At 45.7% G+C, this 18297-nt stretch overlaps 1 protein-coding gene across 3 annotated transcripts in view; it reads right to left on the bottom strand.

The window, feature by feature from the left end:
- Positions 1-10989: 10989 nt before the first annotated feature.
- The window catches only part of CHRNA1 (cholinergic receptor nicotinic alpha 1 subunit), a 47835-nt gene continuing 40527 nt past the window's right edge, over positions 10990-18297 (bottom strand). For all 3 annotated transcript variants that reach the window (XM_038751094.1, XM_038751092.1, XM_038751093.1), the window contains 4 exons: positions 17700-17937; positions 13394-13617; positions 11919-12158; positions 10990-11283 (listed from right to left, as the gene is read on the bottom strand). In XM_038751094.1, the coding sequence (XP_038607022.1) occupies positions 11152-11283; positions 11919-12158; positions 13394-13617; positions 17700-17937 (834 nt within the window). In that variant the 3' untranslated portion in view covers positions 10990-11151. The remainder of the gene's footprint in view (positions 11284-11918; positions 12159-13393; positions 13618-17699; positions 17938-18297) is intronic.

An 18297-nucleotide genomic window follows, 5' to 3' on the forward strand; every position in this document is an offset into this window, starting at 1 on the left:
AGTAATTGTCTGGAACAGCAAAATCAAGAGACGTTTTCTCGGTTAGCGTGGGTCTCATTACCTTCTGCAGAGAGTTATTGACCCTCTAAACCAATAGCAAATCCAGCGCTTCCCGGACGGCTTTCACCGATCAAGGCGGACATGGATCCATCGCCCAGTGATTATGCCACTGCTGCTAATTATCAACATCATCATTGTCATTTATCTCATCCCTGCCCTGAAACGGTCAGGGGGAGATGACGGGGAGACCAATGCAGCAAGAGAAGAGCATCCAAAGCCAAGATCAGGAATACATGCCAAGACTATGGAAAAGGGAACCAGGGGCCCTTTGGTCTGTGATTCAGAAGGATTCGGTTACAAGTAGCGGAGGAATGTTTCTGAATTTGATGTTGCTGCTACTGTACTTTGCCAGAGAACATCCTCAGCGCTTAGAACAGTGCTTTGCACATAGTAAGCGCTTAATAAATGCCATTATTATTATTATTATTATTATTATTATTATTGAGGGCTGGGGAGTCCTTTGTAGCAAGTCTGGGTGTCTACAATCAATCAATCAATCAATCAATCGTATTTATTGAGCGCTTACTGTGTGCAGAGCACTGTACTAAGCTCTTGGGAAGTACAAGTTGGCAACGTATAGCGACAGTCCCTACCCAACAGTGGGCTCACAGTCTAAAAGAAGCTACACAGAAGCAGCTCCCCCAGGTAGGACGAGTCAATCTGGGCTCCGGGCTCAGGCCAGCTCTTTGCCTAACTGCCAACCTTGTCTAGAGAAGAAACTCACATCCCAATGCTGAAAACAAAACAGATTCTTATTTTCAGTCTGTGAACCCCTCAAAGATACGGCGGCTGGGTCTAATTCCCATCTGTGAATTCTTGCCCAGGGCTTAGTATAGTGCTCTGCCCACAGTGTGTAATAAATACGATTTCTACTACTACTAGACGACCTCATTTCGTTCATTCAATCATATTTATTGAGCGCTTACTGTGTGCAGAGTTTCCTCTTTGGAAAGGAAGGAACGGGTTTCGTGACCATGCAAACTCATGCACATCTCAACCTGGCGGTCCAGATTCCACGTAGATGCTAAAGGGACAGCAGGGTGATTTTTATCAAGGCCCAAGGAGACTGGGGGAGGCAGTAAGGGCAAGGCAGGCAGGTTCAGAGTGTTGCTTAGCTTGGAAGAGTTTTATCCGTCGAGTTACCTGATATTACCTGGCAATTCTGAAACTCAGTCCGGTCCAGTGTCAGCAAGGTGGATTGCCACTGATTTCTTTCTAACTCCACTGATTCTGGGATTAACCTTTCCCCTTTTATGTCTAAAATACACACTGCAAAGGGAATTGAGAGGAAAAATGAAACATGTGCTTTTGAAACAATGAAAAAACCAATATTCCATCCTGTCCAAAACAAGTATGTTTTTAAGGCATAAAGAAGGACTGCCTGTATTCAAAAATTAAAAACAGCAATCCAACTTTAAAAGCAGGTTTTAATTAGCTCTGTGGCTCCTTGATTTTGTTCAACTATTAGAACAGCAAGATAGCCGGCTAAGTATCATGTCTTCAGTTTTAATCTCCTTTGTTGATTAAATTAGGCTTGTGGAAAAAAAAAAAACCCACACCATATGCATGGCAAAGTGGATAGAGAATGGGCCTGGCAGTCAGAAGGTCACGGTTTCTAATCCCGGCTCTGCCACTTGTCCACTGTGTGACCTTGGTCAAGTCACTTCACTCCTTTGTGCCTCAGTTACCTCATCTGTAAAATGGGGACTGAGACTGTGAGGCCACGTGGGACAGGGACTGGGTCCAACCTGATTTACTTGTATCCCTCCCAGGGCTTAGTACAGTGCCTGACACATAGTAAGTGCTTAACAAGACTGTGGGCAGGGATTATCTCTCTTTATTGCTGTATTGTACTTTCCAAGCACTTAGTACAGTGCTCTGCACACAGTAAGCGCTCAATCAATACGATTGAATAAATGAATGAAATACCACAATCTTTATTAATCAATCAATTAATCAATCGTATTTATAGCTTACTGTGTGCAGAGCACTGTACTAAGCGCTTGAGAAGTACAAGTTGGCAACATATGGAGACGGTCCCTACCCAACAGTGGGCTCACAGTCTAGAAGTCTTAACTATTCACTCATTCACTCATTTATTCAATTGTACTTATTGAGCGCTTACTGTGTGCAAGGCACTGTACGAAGCGCTTGGATAGAGAAGCAGCGAGACTCGGTGGAAAGAGCAAGAGCTTGGGAGTCAGAGGATGTGGGTTCTAATCCTGGCTCCGCCACTTGTCTGCTGTGTGACCTTGGGCAAGACACTTAACTTGTCTGTGCCTCAGTTACCTCATCTGTCAAATGGGGATTGAGACTGTCCCACGTGGGACAACCTGAAATACCTCATATTTATTTTACTTGTACGTATCTATTCATTTTATTTTGTTAGTATGTTTGGTTTTGTGCTCTGTCTCCCCCTTTCAGACTGTGAGCCCACTGTTGGGTAGGGACTGTCTCTAGATGTTGCCAACTTGGACTTCCCAGGCGCTTAGTACAGTGCTCTGCACACAGTAAGCGCTCAATAAATACCACTGATTGATTGATCTGTGCCTCAGTTACCTCATCTGTCAAATGGGGATTGAGACTGTCCCACGTGGGCCAACCTGAAATGCCTCGCATTTATTTTACTTGTACATATCTATTCATTTTATTTTGTTAGTATGTTTGGTTTTGAGCTCTGTCTCCCCCTTTCAGACTGTGAGCCCACTGTTGGGTAGGGACTGTCTCTAGATGTTGCCAACTTGGACTTCCCAGGCGCTTAGTACAGTGCTCTGCACACCGTAAGCGCTCAATAAATACGATTGATTGATCTGTGCCTCAGTTACCTCATCTGTCAAATGGGGATTGAGACTGTCCCACGTGGGGCAACCTGAAATGCCTCGCATCTACCCCAGCGCTTAGAACTGTGCTAAAGCACAGAGCAAGCGCTTAATAAATACCACAATTATCCAGAGCGTAGAACAGGGCTCGGATCCTAGTAAGCGCTTAACAAACACCATCATTATTAGCAAGGAATGTTTTAAGCAGAATTCTTCAGCCTGCACTTCTATTTTCTACCACAGGAGGGCGCTGCTGGCTCGCGTAGCGGGCCGATGCTCACCGCGTTTCTTGTGACTTGTTTTTTGGCCTTCTGCAAAGCAGTGCAAGCGACAAAGGGGCATCCACTTCCATTATGAGTTGAAAATCTCTAAGGTTGCAGGGCTGTCCAACCTCCTCTGCGGTCTGAGCCTACTACAGAAGGCACATCTACTTCCTGGAGCAGTTTCAACATCATCAATCGTATTTATTGAGCGCCTACTGTGTGCAGAGCACTGCACTAAGCTCTTGGGAAGTCCAAGTTGGCAACATCTAGAGGCAGTCCCTACCCAACAGTGGGCTCACAGTCTAAAAGGGGTGACAGAGAACAAAACCAAACATACTAACAAAATAAAATAAATAGGATAGATATGTACAAAATAGAGTAACAAATATGTACAGATATATATACATATATACAGGTGCTGTGGGGAAGGGAAGGAGGTAAGATGGGGGGGTGGAGAGGGGCACGAGGGGGAGAGGAAGGAAGGGGCTCAGTCTGGGAAGGCCTCCTGGAGGAGGTGAGCTCTCAGCAGGGCCTTGAAGGGAGGAAGAGAGCTAGCTGGGCGGATGGGCAGAGGGAGGGCATTCCAGGCCCGGGGGAGGACGTGGGCAGGGGGTCGATGGCGGGACAGGCAGGAATGAGGCCTAACGGTGAGGAGATTAGCGGCAGAGGAGCGGAGGGTGCGGGCTGGGCTGGAGAAGGAGAGAAGGGAGGTGAGGTAGGAGGGGGCGAGGGGATGGACAGCCTTGAAGCCCAGGGTGAGGAGTTTCTGCCTGAGTTTCACAAGAGCCATCTATGAACCAAACAACCTCAAAAGCAGGAAGAGATCATCATAATAATGATAATGATGGCATTTGTTAAGTGCTTACTATGTGCAAAACACTCGCTGCGGAGGTTACAAGGTGATCAGGTTGTCCCACGGGGGGCTCACAGTCTTAATCCCCATTTTACAGATGAGGTAACTGAGGCACAGAGAAGTTGTGACTTGCCCAAAGTCACACAGCTGACAACTGGCGGAGGCGGGATTTGAACCCATGACCTCTGACTCCAAAGCCCGTGCTCTTTCCACTAAGCCACGCTGCTTCTCTAAGAGATGACCCAAAATGAGGCCCTGGGACACCACCAACTCACTGGCTTTGAAGCAGTGTTTGCAGGAGCCCACCTTGGCTGCACAGGATCTGAGGGGACATTGGATGACAGCACATGTACCTCAGCAGTCCGCTAGACTGTAAGCTCGTTGTTGGCAGGGAATGTGTCTGCTCTGTCGTATTGTCCCAAGTGCTTAATAGAGTGCTCTGCACATAGTAAGCACTCAGTAAATAGCATTGATGATGATTCCTTCCTCTCCCCCTCATCCCCCTCTCCATCCCCCCATCTTACCTCCTTCCCTTCCCCACAGCACCTGTATATATGTATATATGTTTGTACATATTTATTACTCTATTTATTTATTTATTTATTTTATTGTACATATCTATTCTATTTATTTTATTTTGTTAGTATGTTTGGTTTTGTTCTCTGTCTCCCCCTTTTAGACTGTGAGCCCACTGTTGGGTAGGGACTGTCTCTATATGTTGCCAATTTGTACTTCCCAAGCTCTTAGTACAGTGCTCTGCACATAGTAAGCGCTCAATAAATACGATTGATGATGATGATGATGATGATAATGATGAATTGAAAGGGGGGATGCAAAAACTAGGAGGGCCAAATAGACCCTCCCAAGTGCTTAGTACCATGTTCCGCATGCAGGAAACGCTCAATAAATACCATTGATTGATTAACTGACTGATAGAAACATAGTACAGTACAGCCTCAAACAATGAGATTGAGTGGGAGACGATTGGGAGACCACCCCAGCAGAGAGATCAGCTTGGCATGCAGCCTTTTTGAGTTGGGCTTTTGCTCTCTTCCAACAAAGGATCTGTGAAGACCGGGATACTGAAAGGCAAGTTTAAACACAGAGACAGGATGGGACAAACCCATTAATGCAGAAAGGGTCTATTTTTAAGTGCAGATATTGATTGGTCCCTATGGTTGTACATATTTATTACTCTATTTATTTATTTTACTTGTACATTTCTATCCTATTTATTTTATTTTGTTGGTATGTTTGGTTCTGTTCTCTGTCTCCCCCTTTTAGACTGTGAGCCCACTGTTGGGTAGGGACTGTCTCTATGTGTTGCCAATTTGTACTTCCCAAGCGCTTAGTACAGTGCTCTGCACATAGTAAGCGCTCAATAAATACGATTGATTGATTGATTGATTGATTTACAGCTAATACTCACACACGTTTTAGGATGGTATCGTAGCAACAGTGCAATGCACACAGTAAGTGCTTAATAAATGCCATTATTATTATTATCATCTTTGAAAACCAAAGACAGGGCTATGCCTTGGAACTATGGCTTCTAGAATTCACTTTAGGGAATAAGGGATACCACCTGCAGGCTGGCTTCCCCTTTATTTATTTATATTAATGTTTGTCTCCCCCTCTAGACTGTCAGCTCGTTGTGGACAGGGGATGTGCCTGTTTATTGTAATATTGTACTCTCCCAAGTGCTTAGTACAGTGCTTGGCACACGGTAAGTGTTCAACAAATAGTGCTCAATAAATACAATTGACTGATTGAGTTGGTTTTCATCACTACATTGGCAGGGTGGGGCAATTGTACATACCCTTTTGGCCAAGGGTGAAAGAATAATATTTTCTAACTCTAGTGCTTCCCTTGTTCGTAATATATTTCAATGTCTGTCTTCCCCTGTAGACTGTTAAGCTCTTTATGGGAAGGGATAGCATCTACCAACTCTCTTGTACTTTCCCAAGGGAGGAAATCCGGGACTAGCCACTGCCCCCTCACCACACCCCCTCCTCCCCGTTTCTGTCCCCCTTCTCTCTTTAACCAGTAATGTTAAAGAAAAGACAGAGCAGGAGGTTGAATGGATTTAAAAAGAGGCCACATAGTGAATAAAGAAGTCAAGACCATTCCTTGCACAGCTACTCACTGAAAAGGCAAAAACACAAACTCACCTTTGGCTGGAAATAATGCATCTGAAGGATATCACTTAAGTAAAGGTGGGAAGAAAAAAGCAAGCATGTTATCACTAATGGCCCTTGACTGACCATCTTAGAATGGAATACCGAGACAAGGGCTTCAGATGAATTTTCTAATTAGAAATTAAATTAAAATGTTGCGAGTCCAGAATTAGAGGATATTTTTTGATGGGAAGCTTTCCAAATCTAACCAGCGTTAAAATAGTCTCGTCTTAGTCAAACTATTTTAACGAAGCATTTGCCCTTTAATGGGAAATATGCACTTTAATCCAAATACAGGCATCTCTGTAGATAGAGGCTCTTTTCTGTACTGAATTCTTAGCCTATCATAAAAGATGCCATCTAGCTAATTTATTTCAGGAATGAAAGGTCAGAGGCATCCAGACATACAGATTGGGGAGCATGAAAAATTCTCTCTCTCCCTTGCATGTATGGAATGTCATAGTACAGAATTCGCAGAGTCAAAAATGCGAAACTCTATGTTTCATAACCCAGGACAAGAAAAAAAAAACAGGGTTAGGCCAATGATTAAATTATTGGGTAAAAGGATCCAGTTTACTATGAAGTTGAATTTTGGCTTAGTTTGGGAAAGTGTGCTCCCTATTCAAAGAATAACTTCATTCAATAGTGGCTGGTTAGAGTTGTTAAAAACACGTGAGAAGAATGATCTGTGGCCAAGTTATTGGCTGTGTTGGCAGGTTCAATAGGAAGCCATCGATGATGATGTGATGGGAACCAACTTGTTCCTAATTCAGATCACCACCCTTTGGGTCAGACTCTGTGACACTACAGTAGACCAGGGAATATGTGAGGAATCTAAGATGAAAGTTCTCAAAAACTGGGAAAAAATATGTTCAAGATTTTCAGAAGTTTTCATATCAAATACTATTTCTCAGAAGACGTGAGAGCATCCAGCAGGAAGGAACGGTTCAGTGGGTTGGCAAGCTTCCTTGTGGTGTGATGCTATTTTAAAGCAGCATGGGAGATTGTCACCCTGGAGCTGCGATGGCCACTTCCATGGCTCACAGTGGTCCAGGGACCACCTAGGGAAGGAACATAAAGGGATGAGGAAGAGGTGATAGCATAGCATCGTCTTCTCCAGCCCACAGATATTCACTCAGAACACAGGATTAGAGTTCTGAATCAATCATTCACATATATTGAGCACTTACTGTGTGCAGAACACTGCACTAACTGCTTGGGAGAGTACAATATAGCTGAGTTTGTAGACACATTCTCATTCTCTGCCCAAAACGGGCTTGCAGCCTAGAGTTCTCTGAACTCACTAGTCTTCAGAGAAATAGTATTTGATCTGGTAATGTCTGAAAATCTCGCACATATTTTTTTCCCAGTTTTTGAGAACTTTCGTCTTGCTGTAGAGATGACATGTTTCCTCTCACATATCAACGAATCTACATCTCTGTCCCTGCTCTCTCTCCCTCCCTTCAGGCTCGTGTCTCCTCCTGCCTTCAAGATATCTCCATCTGGATGTCTGCACGCCATCTAAAACTCAATATGTCCAAGACTGAACTCCTTATCTTCCCTCCCAAACCCTGCCCTCTTCCTGACTTTCCCATCACTGTTGATGGCACTACCATCCTTCCCGTCTCACAAGCCCGCAACCTTGGTGTCATCCTCGACTCTGCTCTCTCGTTCACCCCTCACATCCAATCCGTCACCAAAACCTGCCGGTCTCACCTCCGCAACATCTCCAAGATCCGCCCTTTCCTCTCCATCCAAACCGCTACCCTGATGATTCAATCTCTCATCCTACCCCGACTGGATTACTGCATCAGCCTCCTCTCTGATCTCCCATCCTCCTGTCTCTGCCCACTTCAATCTATACTTCACGCTGCTGCCCGGATCATCTTTGTGCAGAAACGCTCTGGGCATGTTACTCCCCTCCTCAAAAATCTCCAGTGGCTACCAGTCAACCTACGCATCAGGCAGAAACTCCTCACTCTCGGCTTCAAGGCTGTCCATCACCTCGCCCCCTCCTACCTCACCTCCCTTCTTTCCTTCTCCAGCCCAGCCCGCACCCTCCGCTCCTCTGCTGCTAACGTCCTCACTGTGCCTCTTTCTAGCCTGTCCCGCCGTCGACCCCCAGCCCACATCCTCCCCCTGGCCTGGAATGCCCTCCCTCCACACACCCGACACACATCTCTTCCTCCCTTCAAAGCCCTACTGAGAGCTCACCTCCTCCAGGAGGCCTCCCCCTCCTCCCCCTCCCCATCTCCCCCACCTTATCTCCTTCCCCTCCCCACAGCACCTGTATATATGTTTGTACATATTTATTACTCTATTTTACTTGTATATATTTACTATTCTATTTATTTTATTTTGTTAATATGTTTTGTTTTGTTGTCTGTCTCCCCCTTCTAGACTGTGAGCCTGCTGTTGGGTAGGGACTGTCTCTATATGTTGCCAACTTGTACTTCCCATGTGCTTAGTACAGTGCTCTGCACACAGTAAGCGCTCAATAAATATGATTGAATGAATGAATGAATGAATCAGGTGGGTCTCATTTCCAAGCCCTGCTCCATTGGCATTCCATCCCAAAGGATGGCATCTTGAAGATTGCCCAGTGACCCTGATGGTGTGAGAGTCAGATTAACCCATTTGGAGACTGATGTTCTTCAATCCCAATCAGTCAGTGGCATTTCTTGAGGATTTACTCTGTGCAGAGCACTATCCTAAGTGCTTGGGAGTGTACAATAAACTAAGTTGACATGATCCCTGCCCACAGCAATTTTACCACATAGCGGGAGGAGCTAACCACCTGGGTTCTATCCCGGCTCCACCATTTGTCTGCTGGGTGACTTCGGACAAGTTACTTCACTTCTCTGGGCCTTAATTACCACATCTGTAAAATGGGGATTAAGACTGGGAACCCCATGTGAGATATAGACTGTGTCCAACCTGATTAGCTTGTATCTATTCCAGCATTTAGGACAGTGCCTGGCACATAGTAAGTGCTTAAAAATATCAAGAAAAAAATTAACTTGCCATTTCTGACCCAAAGGAACAACTTCTGGGAAATAATAATAATAATAATGTACTTGTTAAGCATTTAGTATGTGCCAAGCACTGTTCTTAGCACTGTAGATACATGCTAATCAGGTACCATATGGGGCTCAAAGTCTAAGTAGGAGGGAGAACAGGAATTGAATCCCCATTTTGCAGATGAGGGAACTGAGGCCCAGCAAAGTGAAATGACTAGCCCAAGATCACACAGCAGGTAAGTGGTAGAACTGAAATTAGAGCCCTGGTCCTCTGACTCTCAGGACCTTGCTCTTTCCATTAGTCCAGAGTGCTTGGTTTGCATTTTAGGGCCCTTGGTTCTTGATGTCTGAGGTGTTTCATGCCCAGGACCAGAATGGATTGTGTTTGATTATTTCTCTGTTAGAAGAAGCCTTGGTTATTCAGGAGTTTTTGATGGCTGACGTGAGAAGCAGTGAAGCACTGTGGGCTTCACAGTGGAAAGAGTATGGGCATGAGTGTCAGGTCCCAGGTCCAAATCCCAGCTCTGCTACTCACCTGTTATTTTGGCCTTGTAAAAGTCACTTAACTTCTCTGGGCCTTGGTTTCCTCACCTGTAAAATGGGGATTAAATTCCTGTTCTCCTCTTACCTGGACTGGGAGTCCCATGTGGGACAAGGACCGTGACCGCCTGATGATCTTGCATCTACTCCAGTGCTTAGGAAAGTGTTTGGCAAAGAGTAAACTCTTAAATACCACAGTTATCATTGTTGTTAAGGTGGCTTGTGTTCATTTCCCAGGGAGGAAGTGTGATATGAGAAGCGGGCAACAGCGTGGAGCCCTGCAGCGGAAGCTGGAAAATCGTGCAGCCTTTCCATTTCTCAGTTGACCCTGATGCAGGGGACTGTATAGGAGGATGCTGATTATTTCCTCTTTTCCCTGTAGGAATTAGTCAGACCCTCTAACGGCTGTCAGGTGTCAACAACTTTTTTGAACATAATTTACTGAGCACGCCTTGGGTGGAGAGCTCTGTGTTGTGAGCTGTGAGGAACTCTCAGTTATTTCTGATGTGGGCCAGATTTAAACTAGTGATTTAGAAACCAAAGCCCGCTACTAAATCCCTGGGCTAACCTAATTCCAACCCCGTGTGAAAGAACATGATGCGTCTACCACTACAGGTGTAAAGAGAAATGAGATCCTCCTAAATTCTGGAGTGTTCAGGGAAGGGAAGGAAGATGAATAGAGGGGAATGGTTTTCAGGTTTTCTTCCAGAGGCTCCCGAGGGAGTCAGGGTGAGGGCAGAAGGAAATGGGAAATGTAGTTGGGAAGGCCTAAGTCTTTAGAAAGTTCATCTTCAGTCGCGAGCTTGGGGTGGATTCAATTGGCCTGAAAACATGACCAGATGAACAGACAGGTGAACAACATCGGTCTCCGTCAGTTCCTGCAAGCAGACCCCAGATCTGGCTGAAGATTTGACCCATGATGCGGTAAGAAAATGAGCTCTTCCCCGGACCCCGCCAGACAGTCTCTGACTTGCGAACTGTCCCTTGGTTAGAGTGTTCAAGTACAGTTGGTATACGTGTGGCTACTCCTGGTGTTGCTCATCTTTTGTGCTAAAGACGTCTCAGAACAAGCTGTATTTTCAGGTAAAATCCCTTTTAATACGGTTAAGTCCCTTAGGGGATTGACAAATCAAGCACAAGCACCTAGTCATTCTCACACTCTCACTCTCTCCATCAACCCCAGTGACCAAAATGCCCAGGCAGCAACACACACGGCCAACTGCAATTGAAGACTTCATTTTCATATCTGTTTCCTTTTATTGACATGGGCTTACTTGGTGGGGCGGGTAGAGGTGAAGCAGTTTTGAATGAGGAGAAATGAAATGCTCTTTACACCAGGGAGCAAACCAAATTCCTCTCTGCTACCTTCTCCTCACCTTCACATTACCACAGTGGTAGATTGGAGTTCAGCTTCCGCGCTCAGCCTTGCTGATTTAACTCAATGAGACGACCAGCAAACACAGCTAGGGTGCCAATGATACAAACCAGCATGAAGATGCCCAGGAGAAGATGATCCATCACCATCGCCACAAACTTCCATTCTTCAGCAGCCTGGTTTGGGATGACAGGCAGTTGGATTAGAATTTCTTTAAAGCTGTTTGACTATTAGCTGTCTTTTTAAAAATGATATTTGTTAAGCACTTTACTATGCGTCAAGCACTGTTCTAAGCCTTGGGGTAGGTACAAGTTACTTATGTTGGAGACAGTCCCTGTTCCACATGGAGCTCACAGTCTAAGCAGGAGGGAGAATAGGAGAACTGAGGCTCAGAGAACTTAAATGACTTGCCCAAGGTCACACAGGAAGCAACTGGCAGAGCCAAGATTAGAATCCAGGTCCTCTAACTCCCAGATCTTTTCACTAGGCCACCCTGCCTCTCATCTGATTAACTGCTTCTCAGTTGGTTAATACTCAAGCACAGCTGCATTACTTTGGATTCCCATAAAATCTTTCATCTGGAGATTTCCAAGCAAGAGGCAATGCCCCTATTTTCTTCTAATTATCTATGACGATTATTATTTCTATAGGGATTCCTATTCCTACTAGAACTCCACTGAGTTAATGACAGCTGTGTTCTCATTCCACATCTTACAGCCTGTCAAATCCAATTCCCTGCTTTTCCACATCCCTCCCCTGCTGCGTATCTGTTCATTTTTCATAGGGATGCGTTTAAAACCGCACTCCTTACGTTATTAGATTCTTGGTCTGACTTCATTGTTTCTGCAATGTATTTTACACCCTCAATGGCACTCTTCACGTCTGGGTTTTTGATAAGCGGCGACTGAAAGGTCATGGTAGTTGGACCCGGATTTCCGGAAATTTCTGAAATGTCAATGTCTTCGGTAAAAATCTTTCTTTCCTGTTTCTCCCTGGATGGCCGCTTCATTGTGGAGAAGAACATGATGTTTGGGATTGTGTTAATAAAAACCTGGTGGGGGAGAAAATCATTTTTAAGAATCAGCTTAACATTGGCAACTCATAGAAACTGAGACCTTCATCATCTCAGAGTCAGAGAGAGAAGTTCAGTTTGTCCCTTGAGGGAGGCCTCTCCTCATGCTGTTGAAATAATCAGGACTCCCTTCTGTTTCTATATTTGCCTGTTCTCGACGCAATTTGTGAATCTCGTAAGAAGTGTCCTCTCAGTCTCTTCCACCTGAATCTTGATTGGTTAGCTTGAATTCCCTACAGAATTTTATTATTTGGGTTTCTGCGATGATTTGCCAGAGATGCTTACCTTTCTCATACACTTCTTAATGATTACATTTTAGATTTTCAGACTATTTCTTTCACTTCCTCTAGAGAACACAGCCACCAAAATATCCTATTCAAAATGCAGCTCTCTGATTTTGGATGAAGAGAAAGTTATTCCAATAGCTCTCAGTGAGAAAGGAAGTGGAGAGAGCAGAATTGATTCTCCTCTCCCACCAGGGATTCTTATACAAGATTTTATTTAGAACATGAATTTGACCTCAGTTGCTTTTTCTTCACCTAAAACTCTTTTCTGTGACTCATCCACATTTAGAAAGAAGAAAAAGGAAGTCCATCTGAAGAAATAGTCAGAAAAGATGGTGGGATGTGTGTATGTAGGGGAGGAAATCCCTAAATTACCAGCAAATGGCAAGTAGAATAATATTAGCAGGAATTTCCTTTGAGATCCTTCTTCTGTATCATCTTTATAGATTTCCAATAGAAAATCATAACGACAATAATTATAGTATTTGCTGTGCACTTACTATGTGCCAAACACAATAATAAGAGCTGGGAAAGAAACAGAAACATCAAGTTGAGACACGGTACATGTCCCACATAGGGCTCAAAGTCGAAGTAGGAGACTCCAATGATTTTTAATGGTATTTTTTTAAGCCCTTACTATGTGCCAGGCACTGTACTAAGCGCTGAGGTAGACAGAAGCTAATCAGGTTGGAGACCGTCCCTGTCCCACATGTCTTAATCCCCCATTTTACAGATGAGGTAACTGAGGCACAGAGAAGTACAGTGACTTGCCTAAAGTCCCACAGTAGACAAGTGGCAGAGCCGGGACTAGAACCCAGGTCCTTCTGACTCAGACCCAGGCCGTACCCACCAAAAATTGCATTTAGTGCTCTGCACATAGTAAGCGCTTAATAAACGCCATTATTATTATTTGAATGTAGCTTAGCTTACCTTCCTGACCCATTCGGGCATCACATGAGTACTTGGGGAGCGGTGGTGGGTGTTGATGACAATAACCGTAATGATGATTGATGTAATGACAAATACCATTGTGAACAGCATGTATTTGCCAATCAAGGGCACCGCACTGGACGTGGATGGGATCAGCTCCACGATGACCAGAAGGAACACCGTCAAAGACAGTAAAACAGAAATACTCAGTGTCATCTTCTCTCCTGAAAAAGAGGGGAAAAAAAGGATTCCATGTAAGCAAGGAATTGACCCAGAAAAATGTAATGATTTGGCGGTGGGGAGGGAAAATAGCATTTGTCAAGTGTTGGAGTCTGGATTTTGGTTTCTCCTATTGGGCCACTCCAAATGAGTGCTCCCATCGCCTTAGACATTGGCTGCCAGTTCCACCTTGCTATAACATCACCTCTTCAAATGTCAGTTCCATCCGCACACCTTAGATCTGGAGAATTACCCATAGGATGAAAGCATTAGTCCTTTTGTACAACATCTGGATATAGCAACAGTCATCTCTTAGTCCTTTGGTTTTTGCCACACCAATGTATTACTGTATCAGTATACGTACTGCATGTTTTCCACTCTAATGTCTATTATGTGGAAAATATGTGAGTGAATATTTGGGAGTTGGTCTGTTTTATGAATAACCTGATCAATCAATGGCATTTTTTGAGCACATACTATATGCAAAGCACTGTACTAAACATTTGGGAGAGTACAAGAGTCAGCAGCCCTGTTCCTTGCCCACAATCAGCTAACATACTAGAGGGGAAAATGAAACATTAGTATAAATAATTTTTAATATATAATTTAAAGATATATACCATATATACCTATATGGGAATGAGGGTGGGGTGCATATCAATTACCCAAAGGTCACAGATCCAAGTTCATAGATGACACAGAATGGAGAGGGAGTCTAGGGAGTCTAGAGTCTAGAGTCACTCGCTCCCCTTTCCCTTCGCCGCTCTCGCACCACTAACTCACAGCCCTGGATCACTGCCACTGTCCGCCTCCTTCGCTCTTATGCTCGAGCTGCCGAACGCTGCTGGCGAAAGTCTAAACACCATGCCAACCTCGTTCACTTCAAGTTTATCCTTTCCTGCCTTAACTCAGCCCTCTCTCCTGCCAGACAAAACTATTTCTCCTCCCTTATTGACACCCATGCCCATCACCCCCGCCAGCTCTTCCGTACATTCAACTCCCTTCTCAGGCCCCCGGTTCCTCCCCCTCCTCCTTCCCTCACCCCCAACGATCTGGCCTCCTACTTCATTAACAAAATTAAATCCATCAGGTCCGACCTCCCCAAAGTCTCTTCCCCCCTTTCTCCATCCCCCCGGCTCTCAACACTCTCTGCTACTCTCCCATCCTTCCCAGTGGTATCCTCAGAGGAACTCTCCTCCCTCCTCTCAAGTGCTACTCCGGCCACCTGTGCTTCTGACCCCATTCCCTCTCATCTTATGAAATCTCTCGCTCCATCCCCTCTCCCCTCCTTAACTTCCATCTTCAACCGCTCACTCTCCACTGGTTCCTTCCCCTCTGCCTTCAAACATGCCCATGTCTCTCCCATCCTAAAAAAACCCTCTCTTGACCCCACCTCACCTTCTAGTTATCGTCCCATATCCCTCCTACCATTCCTTTCCAAACTCCTTGAACGAGTTGTCTACACGCGCTGCCTAGAATTCCTCAACAACAACTCTCTCCTCGACCCCCTCCAGTCTGGCTTCCGTCCCCTTCATTCCACGGAAACTGCCCTCTCAAAGGTCACCAATGACCTCCTGCTTGCCAAATCCAACGGCTCATATTCTGTCCTAATCCTCGTCGACCTCTCAGCTGACTTTGACACTGTGGACCACCCCCTTCTCCTCAACATGTTATCTGACCTTGGCTTCACAGACTCCGTCCTCTCCTGGCTCTCCTCTTATCTCTCCGGTCGTTCTTTCTCAGTCTCTCTTGCAGGCTCCTCCTCCCCCTCCCATCCTCTTACTGTGGGGGTTCCCCAAGATTCAGTGCTTGGTCCCCTTCTGTTCTCCATCTACACTCACTCCCTTGGTGACCTCATTCGCTCCCACGGCTTCAACTATCATCTCTATGCTGATGACACCCAGATCTACATCTCTGCCCCTGCTCTCTCCCCCTCCCTCCAGGCTCGCATCTCCTCCTGCCTTCAGGACATCTCCATCTGGATGTCCGCCCGCCACCTAAAGCTCAACATGTCGAAGACTGAGCTCCTTGTCTTCCCTCCCAAACCTTGTCCTCTCCCTGACTTTCCCATCTCTGTTGACGGCACTACCATCCTTCCCGTCTCACAAGCCCGCAACCTTGGTGTCATCCTCGACTCCGCTCTCTCATTCACCCCTCACATCCAAGCCGTCACCAAAACCTGCCGGTCTCAGCTCCGCAACATTGCCAAGATCCGCCCTTTCCTCTCCATCCAAACTGCTACCCTGCTCATTCAAGCTCTCATCCTATCCCGTCTGGACTACTGCACCAGCCTTCTCTCTGATCTCCCATCCTCGTGTCTCTCTCCACTTCAATCCATACTTCATGCTGCTGCCCGGATTATCTTTGTCCAGAAACGCTCTGGGCATATTACTCCCCTCCTCAAAAATCTCCAGTGGCTACCAATCAATCTGCGCATCAGGCAGAAACTCCTCACCCCGGGCTTCAAGGCTGTCCATCACCTCGCCCCCCTCCTACCTCACCTCCCTTCTCTCCTTCTACTGCCCAGCCCGCAACCTCCGCTCCTCCACCGCTAATCTCCTCACTGTACCTCGTTCTCGCCTGTCCCGCCGTCGACCCCCGGCCCACGTCATCCCCCGGGCCTGGAATGCCCTCCCTCTGCCCCTCCGCCAAGCTAGCTCTCTTCCTCCCTTCAAGGCCCTGCTGAGAGCTCCCCTCCTCCAGGAGGCCTTCCCAGACTGAGCCCCTTCCTTCCTCTCCCCCTCGTCCCCCTCTTCATCCCCCCATCTTACCTCCTTCCCTTCCCCACAGCACCTGTATATATGTATATATGGTTGTACATATTTATTACTCTATTTATTTATTTATTTATTTATTTTACTTGTACATTTCTATCCTATTTATTTTATTTTGTTGGTATGTTTGGTTCTGTTCTCTATCTCCCCCTTTTAGACTGTGAGCCCACTGTTGGGTAGGGACTGTCTCTATGTGTTGCCAATTTGTACTTCCCAAGCGCTTAGTACAGTGCTCTGCACATAGTAAGCGCTCAATAAATACGATTGATTGATTGATTGATTGATAGGGAAAGAGGGCTTAATCAGGGAAGGCCTCTTGGAGGAGATGGGGCCTGATCACCCTGCAAGGGATACTCAAGTAGTTTTTCTATTTGCCGGGATACATTGTGAGGGAATGGCGATTTGCCGGGCCTCTGCATCTTACCGTCTACAGGCCGAAGGGGCTTGATGAAGTCTTGCTATCTTCATCTATGTTATCTCATAGGTGGCCACTCCATGAGGTCATTAGGGGCCGTGGACCCCACAGCTGCACAAACTGGACTCACAGACTTGCCCCTCGCAGGTTTCCTTCAAGACCTGAGTATTTCTGATCAAGGTGAAAATGAATCTCCAAAGGAGGCTTTCTGGCCTATTAACTCTTTGTAGCTTACCCTCTCCCAGTTAATAATAATAACAATAATAATATAATAAAAATGATATTTGTTAAGTGCTTAGTATGTGTCAAGCACTGTTCTAAGTGCTGGGGCTCACACTCAATCCCCATTTTTTCTTTTACAGATGAGGTATCTGAGGCACAGAGAAGTGAAGTGTCTTGCCCAAGGTCACACAGCAGACATGTGGTGGAGTCAGGATTAGAACGCAGGTCCTTCCACTACCAGACTCGTTCTCATCTACTAAGCTATGCTAGCGCAAGGTAAAGTTCTCTGCACTTAGTAAGCGCTCAATAAATACCACTGATTAATAGTACCACTGCAACCTGTTGACTTGCCTGCCTGTGTGACTTGGATTGTAAATCTTGGGGCACAGGATCGTTTTCTCTAGTCAGTCAATCATACGTTTTGAGCACTTACTGTCAACAGAGCACTGTGCTAAGGGCTGGGGAGAGTATAATATAACACTGTGACTGACACATTCCCTTCCCACAATGAGCTTACAGGTTAGAGGGGGAGACAGATACAATTATAAATAAAATTCCAGATATGTTCATAAGTGCAGTCTCCCTTCTAGAGTGAGGGGACTCTGCCGTGCTCTTCAAAAACACAATAGCAAGTGACCCCCGACTGCCATGAAATAATTTCAGCAGAGGCACCTACCCGAATCTGTAGGCAGATAGAAAACCAAGCCAGTGAGAAAGGAGAAGAGCAGGCAGGGGATGATGACGTTGACGATGAAGTAGAGAGGCAGACGCTGCATGACAAAGTGGTAAGTGATATCTAGGTAGGGAGTGCTGGGACAACAGGCATAATAAACCCAGTGTTTCCAGCCGCGGGATTCTTTAATGACCCATTCGCCACTCTCCATGAAGTTGCTGAGGTCAGGCCGCTCGTTCTCCTGAAGGGATGAAAATCAGGTTTGAATCTCCTAGATGGTATAATAATAACAATAATAATAATAATAATTGTGGTGTTTGTTAAGTGCTTGTACTAAACTCTGGGGTGGATATAAGCAAATCAGGTTGGACACAGTCTCTGTTCCACAATGGGGCTCACAGAGCAGTCGGTGGTGTCCACAGTCAAGGGGCATCATAGACCCAAAGGTGCTTACCATGTGCGGAGCACCGTACTACGCTTTTGGGAGAGTACAATATAACAGAGTTGGTAGACATGTTCCCTGTCCGCAACAAGCCACCCTACATTCACCCTCAACTGCCATGTCAGCCCTTCCAGGTCACCAAGCACTTGGGTATACACA

This window comes from Tachyglossus aculeatus, chromosome 9 (genome assembly GCF_015852505.1).
Source record: "Tachyglossus aculeatus isolate mTacAcu1 chromosome 9, mTacAcu1.pri, whole genome shotgun sequence".
Lineage (NCBI taxonomy): Eukaryota > Metazoa > Chordata > Mammalia > Monotremata > Tachyglossidae > Tachyglossus > Tachyglossus aculeatus.